Here is a 13,703-nt window from a genome sequence, read left to right as displayed (position 1 = left end):
TATTATTATTCATGATGTTTAATTTACAATTTAACCTTTGAATATTACTATTATTTATAAATTAATTTGTATATTTTTAAAAATATATTAAAATATTTCTATCTTTTATCTCTTTCAATAATCAAGTCCTTCCATCCAATTTTTTTAAATTATACTATTAAAAAGCTATGAAAAGTCCCAATTGTCCTTATCAACTTTCTGAGATACCATGTTCAACAATAACAAGAACCCTAAATTCTATTTCAAATTCCACTCTCCCTAATACAAAAGATTAGAGATCTGAAATTTGCCCAAATTTAAAAAGAGAAAAAACCAAAAGTACATCCTTAATTAATCTGTAGGACACAAAACATCAAAACTAAGAATTTAATTGATCAAAATCATTAACACAAAACAAAATTTAGAGATTAAGCCAAACAAATCTATATCTAAATAATTAGATTTCACAAATATATATCAATAAATTATATTTCACAAATCTAATGCACGATATTAAGTGAATTTTTTGAAGACTAATGATCTTGCATAGAATCTGCAATATGATCAATAGCGAATCTACAGCATGCATCGACAATGATGATGGGGACCCAATCAATCGAGAAGAAGAAGAAGCAGTAGAGGAGGAGATGAGGAGGATTGGCAGCTTTGGGTGAGGGATTAAGGGTCTTGTTTGCTTGTGATAAAGTGAGAGAGAAAGGGGTTGCAGTCGGAAGCAACTGAACAAAATAGGTAGAGATGAATCTACTGTTTTTTATAAGAAAAAAGCAAAGAAGAGTAAGGGGATGAAAGCTTCGGTGGAGAGACTATGATGGCAGTTGAGGAAAGGAGGAAAAGAACAAGCATAAAGAAAGTTGTGATTGCAGGTCTTTTATCTCTCTTTTTAGAGATGGGATAAAATTGAAATTTTAAAGTTCTCTTTTTTTTCTTATAAAGAGGTCATCTTCAAGCAATTTCACTGTATAATTCAAAATAGATTATTGACGTTTACTCTTTCTTTTTCATAATTAATCACATTTTAAAATTAGAATTTATTTATTTATTTTTATTGAAATAGTTCACGGCTGTATTTGTTTCATCCAAGTTTTAATATAATCTCAAATTCACATAATTTATCATGTAGAATTCATATATTTCATAAATTCAAAAAGATTTATTTATTGATCATAAACCAAAACATAGTAAAATTAATAGATTTGCAAATTATTAACAATAAATTGATAAGGCTTAAAACGAAATTGGCCATTCGATTAAAACGAAAGCCTTAATTAATCTCCAAGATAATCAAATTAAAGATATAATGGGTTAAAACTCCACTTGTATTAACGGAATATTACCTCAACAAAGGCATAGAAAAGCCACATAATAGTAACATATATTAATTAATAATACCTCCAGAAGCAGCACAGCAGTCAAATCTATCCCAAAGTGCAGAGGAATGATTTCAATCTTCACTCTGGATCTTGTGTAAGAGAAAAATAATCTTTAATTATCATGGTTGTTGATCTCTAGATTCACCTCTACTGAACTTTCTCCGGAGCTGGTTTATCTTTATTGCAACTATCACCCAAAGGTAGTTGAATACTTTGTCGACCAATTGAAAGCTTGTACGTCTCCAAGGAGTTTTGAAGTAGAGAGTGCTACAGACTCCCACAAATCCAGCCATGAACCCCACTCCCAAGCCACAATAAAACCACAGCATGTCAAACTCATCATCTTTGTTACTTCCCTCGACAGGCTTGCCATGTCCAGGTGGCTCCATCTCTTGGCAGCTTTCTAGAGGAGGTCCACATAATTTGCTGTTGCCAATGTAAATGGATTTGTCATCCAGGGTTTGGAGTTGATTCCCATGAGGAATGGGGCCTGATAAATTATTGAATGACAAGTTTAAGTAACTTAAAAAGTTCAAAGCAGAAATGCTTGGAGGAATCGAGCCTGAAAGTTCATTTCTAGACAAATCCAGCGATTCTAATGACTTCAACTTGCCAATCTGTAGAGGAATTTGGCCCTTGAAATTGTTTCCAGACAGATTCAGGTTTTGTATCTGTGAGAGATTCACTAGCTCATTTGGTATCTCTCCAAAAAGATCATTGTCTGAAACGTCAATGGAGAAGAGAAATACAAGTGTTTTGTTATATAAAAGTTCCGTTCCTTTCATGTAGGCCAAAACATGTTCTTGGTATGCTGTCCAGCGGTCAGGCATTTGAAAAAGGACAGGGAAAGAAAAAGATGATAACCAAGAATCAATAAAACCCTGATCATCAACAATCATTGAAGTGAAATTGCCAAAACAACGAGGTAAAGTTCCTGTCACCTTATTCTTTGCTATGTTCAGTACACGAAGAGAAGCAAGGCGACAAAGCTGTGGAGGAATCTCCCCTTCAAACATGTTAGAATGGATACTAAGTATGGCAAGTGAAGATAAATTTTCCCCAATCCAAGGAGGAATTGCACCTGTAAATGCATTTTCACTGAGATCAAGAGTTAGCAGATTTCCCAGATTCTTTAAGGATGTGGGGATATTTCCCTTCAGATTGTTGTTTTCCAAGTGCAAGGATTCAAGGCCCGCTAAAGAACCCAAAGAAACTGGAATGTGACCACTCAAGTTGTTACTTCCCACATCAAAAACTACAAACTGCATTCCCAGCTGCCAGTATTGAGGAAGAGCCCCTGACAGTTGATTCCTTGAAAGGTCAAGATAACTTAAATCTGTCATCTTGCACAAAGAATTTGGAATGCTTCCATTCAAATGATTGTTGGAGAGAGATAAAAAATCCAAATTGGGCATCATTTTGCCAATTTTTTGTGGAATTTGGCCCCACAGAAAGTTGTCGGAGATATCTAGTACTTTCACATCTGGAGGAAAAGCAGTCAGAGGACCCTCAAACTTGTTGGAATTCAAGTATATGACCCTAGTAGAACCATCCGAAGATGTTCTCGTCAACTTTGGCAAGTGCTTTGTAATTTGATTATGAGACAGATCCAACCAATGGATATTGGAGGAAATGCTTTCAAACCAATCCGGGATGGCATCAAAGATGCTTGTATTATAAAGGTCAAGAACTTCCAACGAATTATTCGTTTGTGAAATAAGCCATTGTGGAAACTTTGGCCCCACTTTGCAGGATGACAAATAAAGAGATTGAAGCTGAAAAGGAGCTACCCATGTTGGTTCAATATCAAAAACTATTGAATTCCCATACATCACCAATTGAGTCAAGCTCTTCAGTTGTGAGAAGTGAAGCTCGGAGACTATACAATCCAGTGAGTTGTTATGGATGTCTAAAACATCTAGCTTGGAAAGCTGTCCAAGACTTTGTGGGATACTGCCATTCAATAAATTGTTGCTCATGTCTAAAATTTCTAGCTTTGAAAGCTGTCCAACATCTGGGACACTGCCCTTCAATAAATTGTTCCCAATGTTTAAACTTTTCAGCTTCGAAAGTTGTCCAAGACTTGCAGGTATACTTCCATTCAAACGATTGAAATTGAGAGATAATTCTTTCAAGCTTGATATTCTTCCAACTGACTCTGGGATTGGTCCCAAAAGGTAGTTGTCAGAAAGATCCAGATATTCTAGATGCTTAAAGATTTCTAGTTTATCTGGAAGACTACCTCTGAAATTATTGCTAGAAAGATCCAGTTTCCTCAAATTACTATGGACGCAACCAGACGAGTTGCCAAAAAGTTCACCAATCTCGCCACTGAAAGAGTTGGAGCCCAAGTCCAGCTCAAGCAAATTACAAAAATGAAGCAACTTAAGGAAACTAGCATCACTCAATTCGCTTGGCTGGGAGCCTCGCAGTGCACTCCCACTTAGATCGAGATTTTGAATGTTGCTAATATTGGAAAACCAGTGTGGGATCGTGGAATTGAAGTAATTTGAACTGAGATCAAGAACGGCAAGAGATGTGAAATTAACATGTAGAAAGCTAGGAAAAGAGTGAAGGGCACAGGAAGACAAGCGCAGCTCCATTAGAGACGGAAGCATATTTATCGAGCTTAACCAGTCATCAACCTTAGAAAGGTCCAAAGAATTCAGGTCTAGATATTTCAATGAAGTAAGGGTAGAAGCAAAGAAGAGGCTATCAACCGTCAATAAATTGTGGCTGAGATCAAGAACCTGCAAGCTTGAAAGGTTTCCAAGAAAATGGGGAATCTTTCCCACGAAATTTGCTGCAGAAAGTTTAAGATATTTTAACATTTTGAAGGAACCGAGAAATGATGGAATCCCAATATCTGAGAAATCGTTGGCACTGAGGTCCAGATAAGTAAGATGTGTGAGATTAAGTAAAGAATGGCTGATCTCACCTCCAACGGCAAATTTTTTCCATTTAAGATCAAGCTTCGTAACATGTCCATTTCTGTTGCTACAGCTGATTCCCTCCCATAAGCAACAGTCTTCTCCAACCCAAGACCCCAATCTGTTTGAAGGATCAGTGAGGCATTTTTTGAAGTTGAGAAGGGCATCTCTCTCACTCTTGATACAACTAGCATTTGAATCAGCTCCATGACTGTGAATAATCAAAACAAGCACCAGAAGGAGCAACATCAGAGAAACATTAGACATGTTTGATTTAAAGTAAATTAACTTAGAGCTTTGGAGATGTTGATTTACATGCTCAGAGCTCAAATGCGTATATTGGTGTCCTGGGTAGTTGGATTATGTACTTGGCAAGGCAAGTGGGAAGAAAATGGCCCCACTCGGCTCCAATTTTCTTCATTTCCTTTATTGACTTGACCCCTTTTTCGCCTTCGTCGTAGAAATTGCTGCAAACTTATCTTGTACTCCGGTTCACTTTTATTTATTAACTAATCACTTTCCACCCGTTAAATTTTTTAAAATTATATATTATAGTGTATTTTTAATTTACTTATTACTTTCTGCATTACATATTTTTTATTCACTTCATTTTTTTTATATATATTAAAAATATAATTATTTTAATTAAAAAATAATTTTTTATTAATTTTTCAATTATTTCCATCTTTATTATAAAACTAATCGTGTGCTATGCAAATATTAAAATTATTAACATTATTATTATATAAATTAATATAAAGTTTTTAATTATATAAATTTAAATTATAAACCGCTTTGCATTTAATTATAATTATAGTTAAAACTTTTAATTTAAATGATAAAATTTTAAAATTTTAAATTTATTATAATTATAATCGATCGCTAAGATAACTTATTAAATTAAATAAAAACTTAAACTTTATATTTAATCACGATTATAACCAAAACTTTTAAAATTATATTTCAATTTTTTAATTTATTTTGTAATTATAGTCGACTCTTAAAATAATTTTAATCAATTTTAAATTAATATGAGAGTAATGCCATCTATTATTTATTTATCTTTTTAAATATTTAATTAAATATATATAATCAATTATTTAACTCTAATTAACCACATATTTAAAACCATTTAAGTCTTATTATTCTAATCTCTAACTCTTATCATCCCGTTAATCATATACCTTACAAAAATACTTAACTTTTTTATTATCCTAATTTAAACTTTAAAATTTCTAATTTAAAAGTAATTAGATTTAAAGATTCATTCAAAATGACAATTTCATATTTCAAATTAGAGATTAGAATAATAAAAGTGAAATGCTTATAGGATATGTGGTTAATCAGAGTTAAAAAATTGGTTATATAAATTTAACTAAATACTTAAAAAGGTAAATAAATACTACATGACATGAGACTTGTATTAATTTAAAATTGATTAAAATTATTTTAAGGATGGATTATAATTATAAAAAAAATTAAAAAAATTTAAGTGTAATATTGAAAGTTGTAGCTATAATCATAATTAAAGGTAAGATTTTAGATTTTTCTGTTCAATTTGACAAATCATGTAAAAGATTGGCTATAATTGTAACAAATTTAAAAATTGGGATTTTGTCATCAAAAATTGAAAGTTTTAATTATAATTATGATTCAATGCAAAGTTGTGATTTTTTTTTACCAATAGCCCTTTTATAAATAATATTTATTTTTATATGAATCATCTAGTTTTTCGATCCTCTTTTCCAACTAATTAATGTGGATTCACTCCACCTACTTAGAGGAGGAAAACATTTCCTCTCAAATTTAAACATACTTTATTTTCGGGTCTCAAACTCGAAACAATTTTTTTTTTTTTTAAATAGGGGTTGGGAGAGTAGAACCTTAGACCTCTCATGTAATACCCGGCTAGACTCCGGTATCGGAATTCCTACCGTCCGGTGGAATCTCGGATGTCGGAAGCCTCTAGTAGGGTAGAAACATGTTTTCATAAAATGTTTTAAGGTATTTCATGGTTTTAAGTATCAAAATTAAATGATTTTTCATAAAAAGTCTTTGGAGGAAAACTCAGTTTCGGCCGCCGAAAGTCAAGTTCGGCCGCCGAACATGCATGCGTTTTGGAGGCACGTTAGGCCCCCGAAAGCATGAGTGAGGGAAGCCCAGGTTCGGCCGCCGAAAGTCAAGTTCGGCCGCCGAACGTGGCATGCATGCGGAGGCACTTTCGGCCCCCGAACGTGGCCTGGCCAGCCACTATAAAAGGGTCCCTTAGGTCCGCACGGGCGAGCTTTTTCTCCCCCGTTGTCGGCCAAGGTGAGTCTCCGCCACCCCTCCCTCGATCTTGAGTGTTTTCCTTAGATCTTCCATGATTTTCACGGGTTTTAACTTCTGTTTTGAAGATCTGTGAGTAAAAAGCAAGTTTTGGGTACTTGGAGGTTCAAAGAGCTCAATCTCTCCATCTCCAAGCTAGGATCGCCTTTCCTCTCGTTTCTTCAAGAGGTAAGCTCGGATCCACCCTTGTTATGTGTTTTAAACAAGCATTAAGTTGTTTTATGGGTAGAGATGCATGTTTAGGCTTGTTGATGAGTTTATGGGTTTTGATGTTTGATGGACAATGTATGTTGATTTTTGTGTGTTTGAGGTGTTGTAGTTGGGGTATATACTAGTTTGAGACCCCTAGGTGTAATGTATGATATGTATGCATGTTTTAGAACAAGTTTATGCTTGATTGGTGAGTTTGGAGGCAAAAATGCATAAGGGAGCCAAGTTTCTGCCCTTTGGCAGAAACCAGGTTCGGCAGCCGAAGGCACTTTCGGCCGCCGAACATGGCTGGGGAGGCAGGCCTTTCGGCTGCCGAAGTTGCCCCCGAAAAGAGACTTTCGTCTCTGTCTGGGACTTTCGGCCGCCGAAGGTGCCGCCGAACATGCATGAGTTTCGCCTCTGTCTGGGAGTTTCGGCCGCCGAAGGTGCCGCCGAACCTGCCTGACTTTCGGCTCTGGAGGGACTTTCGGCCGCCGAACCTACCGCCGAAAGTGCCCTGTTCAGCCATTTCTTGCATGTTTTTATGTGATGATTTCATATTGTTTTAGGGGGTTTTTGGGGAGTATATGAGAGTTATGTTTATGTATGTTTGGTCCCTCATTGGAGTCCACCTGTGTAGGTTCGGACCCGAGGAACCGAGGACACCGGCAGTGAGCCAGCTGCTACAGAGTTTGTCAGAGCTAGCCAGAGGTGAGTGGAATAAACTTTAAGTTTTAAAATAAATGAAATATGAATTTTGAGCATGATCCATGCATCATGAATGCCATGAGATATAGTAGGTTGTTTGCATTAGTATTCACGAATATGTTGCATTGCATTTATGATGTTGATGTGGATTGGTTATTGGATGATCCTTTAGTCCTCATATGATATGATGATGTTATGGCATGATATGGTATGGAAGTCCAGGTTGTACCCATTCTACGTCCCTGGCACAGTTGGACTGTATGATATGTTATGTTAAGAGAAAGACCGGTTGTACCCATTCTACGTCCCGGCACAGTTGGACTATGTAGAGGACTATTGGTGACAATATCATCCGAGATGTGATTTGTTGTGATGTGTTGCATTTCATGATAGCATGAAATTTTAATATATGATTTCACTATTCTGCTCACTGGGCTTTGTAGCTCACCCCTCTCCCCTAACCCCAGATGTGCAGGTACAGGGTAGACCAGGCGGTTAGCCAGAGTTTTGAAGTATGTTTATGTAATAGCTAGATTGTGGACATGACAATTGTACTATGATGTAATATAAGAGATTACAGTATGTTATGTAATGAGGTATATTGAGGTTATAGATGTGCTTGACCCTATGAGTATTGTAATCCCTTGTTAATGCATGATCTTAGCTATTTGATGATACAGATGTTAGCCAACTCATCTCATGTTGTAACGCCCATTGAGGCATTGATGAGATCCCACAGAGGGATCATGATTATGATCATGACTATGCACATGTATGTTCAGGTTGAGTTGGATGTTTTAAAAGAAAAGTTTAAATTTTTATGTATGTTGTTGATCATGTATGGGATTATACAGGTTTACAGGTTTCATGTCAGGCTTGCTACGGGTCCCGGCGGCCTTAAGCCGATCTGGATCCTAGCGCCGGTAGCGGTCCGATTTTCGGGTCGTTACAGAATGGTATTAGAGCCCTAGGTTCATAGGATCGGACCTAGAGTGTCGGGCTCATAGATGTTATAGAAGGTCAAGCACAATAGGAAGGTCATGTCCACTAGGATAGGATGTGGAGTCCTGTCTTGTATGATGATGTGAAATGCCATGATTATATACATGTGCATTGATGCTATGATATGAATGATGTGTATGTGATGAGGGTTCATGTGTGCCCACATGAACCATATGATGCTAATGTTTGTATGATGTGTACTGTTTTCAGAAAACAGGATGAGAGGAACTCGTCGATCTGCACGATTGACTGGAGTGCCACTTGAGGATGAGGGCACGAGCGCCCGTCCTCCTACATTGCCTAGGGCAATGTCTTGTAGAGCCAACAGAGAAAGAGTGTCAAGGGACCCTAGAAGGTCTTTTGATGCTAGCAGAAGGGGGACAGATAGAGGAGGAAGTTCTTCAGATGTGAGGGAGGTTATGGAAGAGGATCAGAGGAGGGATGGGAACCTGGATGTGAGCATGGAGGAAGAAGGGACAGGGGAGTCTCAGGGAGGCGTTCAGGCATCGGGGTATGGTTTTCCACCCCATTATCCAGCCTTCCCACAGGGTTCAGGGTATCCGATGGGAGGTACATCGGATTACTCCAGCTTTAACCCCTACCCTACCTACATGCCCTATCCACCTTTCTATCCACCTTACACACAGTACCCAGCATATCCACCCTCACCCTTCTATCCAAACCCGGCAAACCCCACCTCGGGGAATGCTGCACCTCCACCTCCACCACCTACAGAACCAGCAGCCCCAGTTACTCAACCTCCTAGACCTAGCTCAGCTGATGGGAGCAAGGTAAAGATGACAGATTACCTCAAGCTAGATGCTCCCAAATACAAGTCAGGGGATGACCCCTTTGAGTATCTGAGAGTGGTGAAGACAATAACTGATGAGCTAGGGGCTAATGACAGCAGGGCCATTCAGATGGCGGGGTTCACCTTAAAGTGCAAGAAGGCACGGGAATGGTTCAAGTGTTATGTGGACCCGAGACTAGACGGTATGACATGGGAAGAATTTGCGAATGAGTTCGCTGGATGGGCTTTTCCAGACAGTTCCAGAGAACTGAAGATGATTGAGTTTGAACAACTGAGGCAGTCAGAGCACATGGGTGTAGAGGAGTTCACGGATAAATTCTTGGAGCTATTGCCTTTTTCAGGGCAAGCTCTAGATACAGATACAAAGAAGGCCAAGAGGTATGTTATGAAGCTGCATTCCAGGTACTCCTCACTGATTCAGTCAGCTGAGAGAGAAAGTTTCCACACTGTGGTGGATATGGCTCGAAGAATGGAGGCAAGTGCTATAGTTGAGGGGTCAGTGAAGCAGTCAGTGACCCAGTCTTCAGGGGTTAAGACCCCAGGCAGAGGAGGACCAGGTTTCTCTTCTCAGAGCTCAGGAAAGAAGAGGTGGGATAACACCACCAGGAAGTCGAAGAAGAATAAGTTTTGGAACAAGTTGAAATCCGGTCTGGGTTTTGGCGGTGGCTCGAGCTCAGGCTCAGATGGTACAAAATGTCAGAGATGTGGAAGACCGCACAGGGGAGTGTGTCGAGCTGGGACTAATACATGTTTCAGATGTGGACAGGAGGGACACATAGCTCGGGAGTGTCCTAGAGCGCCTTTTATGGGCCAGCCCCAGCAGACAGCTTCTGGTAGTGTGGCACAGCCAGCAGTTCCAGCCACAACTCAGGGCAGTGGCAGAGGTAGAGGGAGAGGGACAGCCTCTTCTTCTGGTTCCCGAGGTGAAGGTCCATCAGCTCCAGCCAGGATCTTCACCATAACTCAGCAGGAGGCTAACACATCCAACACCGTGGTGTCAGGTAATCTCGTCATTGGGTGTTCTGATGTGTTTGCATTAATGGACCTGGGTGCATCTCATTCATTTATTGCTCCGAGAGCCGTTGAGAGGTTGGGTCTGATAGTCTCTGGGTTAGAGTGTCCCCTATGGGTCAGTGGACCCAAGTGTGACCCGTCAGTGGCAGTGTCAGTCTGCCAGTACAGTCCAGTTTTTGTTGAGGGAAGATGCCTCTCCGCCGACCTTGTGGTTCTAGATTTGACAGACTTTGACGTCATTCTAGGGATGGATTGGCTATCTACCCATGGTGCTACCTTGGACTGCAGGGACAAGGTAGTCAGGTTCAGAGATCAGAACGGGTCAGAGGTCGTCTTCAGAGGAGACAAGAGGGGCACACCTAGAGGTCTGATATCAGCTCTTCAGGCTCGTAGGTTGCATAGGAAGGGATGTCAGGGGTACTTAGCTCATGTGAGAGAGCTAGACAGTCAGGTCAGGGAGCCGGCCTCGGTGCCAGTTGTCAGAGAGTTTCAGGATGTTTTTCCGGATGAGCTTCCAGGTTTACCACCTGCTAGGGAGATAGAGTTCGAGATAGAGTTGGTGCCTGGAACTAGACCGATCTCTATCCCTCCCTACAGGATGGCCCCAGCAGAGTTAAAGGAGTTGAAAGAGCAGTTGCAAGAGCTGGTAGAAAAGGGTTTCATCCGACAGAGTACCTCACCTTGGGGTGCTCCGGTCTTGTTTGTGAGGAAGAAGGATGGATCCCTTAGACTTTGTATCGATTACAGACAGTTGAACAAAGTCACTACCAAAAATAGGTACCCTTTGCCAAGGATCGATGATCTATTCGACCAGCTAGCCGGAGCAGGTTGTTTCTCCAAAATAGATCTGAGATCGGGGTACCATCAGCTAAGGATAAGGGATGAAGACGTGCCAAAGACAGCTTTCAGGACCAGATATGGGCATTTTGAGTTCCTTGTGATGCCGTTCGGGTTGACCAACGCCCCTGCAGCATTCATGGATCTCATGAACAGAGTGTTTAGCCAGTACCTGAATCACTTCATTATTGTCTTCATAGATGATATCTTAGTGTATTCCAGGAATGCAGAGGAGCATGCCCATCATCTGCGGTTGGTCTTGCAGACCTTGAGGGAACATGGCTTGTATGCCAAGTTCTCTAAATGTGAGTTCTGGCTGAGGAGCATCTCGTTCTTGGGGCATGTAGTGTCAGAGAATGGGATAGAGGTAGACCCCAAGAAGACAGAAACTGTGGCTAACTGGCCTAGACCCACTTCAGTGACAGAGATTAGAAGTTTCTTGGGTTTGGCAGGTTACTACAGGAGGTTCGTTCAGGACTTCTCGAAGATAGCAGCTCCTCTGACCAGACTAACCAGGAAGAATCAGAAGTTTCTGTGGACCGACCAGTGCGAAGAGAGTTTTGAAGAGCTTAAGAAGAGGTTGACTTCAGCACCAGTTTTAGCTCTGCCATCTAGTGATGAGGACTTTACGGTCTTTTGTGATGCATCCCGTGTGGGACTGGGTTGTGTACTAATGCAGAAGGAGAGGGTGATCGCTTATGCTTCTAGGCAGCTAAAGAAGCATGAGTTGAATTACCCCACACATGACCTAGAGATGGCAGCAGTAATCTTTGCACTCAAGATGTGGAGGCACTACCTCTATGGGGTAAAATGTGAGATCTTCACAGATCATAAAAGCCTACAGTACATCCTGAGTCAAAGAGATTTGAACTTGAGACAGAGGAGATGGGTGGAGCTGCTGAGTGACTATGATTGCAAGATTCAGTATCATCCGGGTAAGGCGAATGTCGTGGCAGACGCCCTAAGCCGGAAGTCACTAGGCAGTTTATCCCACATATCGGCAGAGAGGAGGCCAGTGGTGAAGGAGTTCTACAAGCTCATTGAGGAAGGTCTACAGATGGAGTTGTCTGGTACAGGTGCCTTGGTGGCCCAGATTGTAACGACCCCAAAATGGACCGTCACCGGCACTAGGATTCAGGTCGGCTTAAGGCCGCCAGAACCCGTAGTAAGCCTGCTATACTCTCTGTGTACCTGTAAAACTCATACATGATCATATATTTACTGTGAAAATAAAAACGCATCTCTGTACCAAGGCTTAACCTGTGCATGCACTATCTCTGTACTCTGTACTCTGTACTCAGTACTCTGTCTCCCTGACTAGAGCGTGCTCTAGAGGGGTTAACTCATCCTGTTAAGCCTGGTTTTCACATACAGCAAAACATATATACATATACAGATCATGTACAAAACATACATCACTAGGTCAAGCACATTTCTAACTGTATACACAACTAGTACATCTCTTTAATATTACATGTCCACTCTAAGCTATTACAAATCTCTTTACTCTTCTTGTACTCTGCTGAACTGTCCCTGTACACTGTACACTGAACCTGCAAAACTGGGGTTAAGGGAGTGGGATGAGCTCTATAGCCCAGTGAGTAGAACAGTAAAACATCTCAGTAAAATATGATCTCATGGAATGCACCATAGCACAGACAAGCCACATCAAGAGTAAACCTGTCACCACATAGTCCCAGTAACTCTGTGCCAGGGCATAGAATCGAGCACCTGGTCTTCCTGTCATATATGTATATGTGTATATAACACCTCTGTACTTACCATTGCCAGGGCGTAGTCAAAGGCTCCTGGACTTTGCTATACCTGCCAGGGCGTAGTCAAAGGCTCCTGGACTTTGCTATACTTGCCAGGGCGTAGTCAAAGGCTCCTGGACTTCCTGTCTGAGACTATTAGATCATTCAGCATTCACTCACATCATCAAATATCTATGCAATGCAACATAGTCGTGTACGCTAATGCAATCAACCTACGGTAGAATGATGATGCATGAGATATGCTAAACCATTTCACTATGCAAATGAAAAGAGTTAAGTTTCGTTCCACTCACCTCTGGCTATCTGGACTGACTGACTCTGCAGGCTCTGAAACTCTAGAGCAGTACTCACTGCTGCTCTCTCTGGTTCCTCTGGTCTGTACCTATACAGATGGACTCAAATGAGGGACCAAACAAGCTGATGAATCACTCGCTGAAACTCCCCAAGAATCCCCTTAAACTCACTCAACTATCCATGCAAAGCATGCAAAAGAAAGCTGGACAGGACACTTTCGGCGGCAGGTTCGGCGACCGAAAGTCCTCTCCAGAGACGAAACTCAAGCACCTTCGGTGGCCGAATCTCAAGCTTCGGCGGCCGAACCCTTTCGGGGGCAAGTTTCGGGGGCCAAAAGGCACTCCAGAGACAAAAGTCTCTAACCTTCGGCGGCACCTTCAGCGGCCGAATCCCCCAAACAGAGCCGAACATGCAAAACTCGCGGGGGCAAGCTGTGGCAGCCTAA

At 40.7% G+C, this 13,703-nt stretch overlaps 1 protein-coding gene across 1 annotated transcript; it reads right to left on the bottom strand.

Moving 5' to 3' along the window:
• Positions 1-1,247: 1,247 nt before the first annotated feature.
• LOC110607411 (receptor-like protein EIX2) lies at positions 1,248-4,653 on the bottom strand. The gene has a single exon (XM_021746516.2). It carries the CDS (start codon positions 4,565-4,567, stop codon positions 1,490-1,492), a length of 3,078 nt encoding a protein of 1,025 aa, XP_021602208.2. The 5' UTR covers positions 4,568-4,653; the 3' UTR covers positions 1,248-1,489.
• Positions 4,654-13,703: the final 9,050 nt, after the last annotated feature.

Source organism: Manihot esculenta, chromosome 7 (genome assembly GCF_001659605.2).
Source record: "Manihot esculenta cultivar AM560-2 chromosome 7, M.esculenta_v8, whole genome shotgun sequence".
Taxonomy (NCBI): Eukaryota; Viridiplantae; Streptophyta; class Magnoliopsida; order Malpighiales; family Euphorbiaceae; genus Manihot; species Manihot esculenta.
The sequence above is the reverse complement of the archived record's forward strand: the minus strand, read 5'-3'. Positions and strand labels throughout refer to the sequence as shown.

Excerpts from the sequence above, each read along its gene's own strand:
- LOC110607411 (XM_021746516.2), bottom strand. The coding sequence starts at position 4,567 with ATGTCTAATGTTTCTCTGATGTTGCTCCTTCTGGTGCTTGTTTTGATT.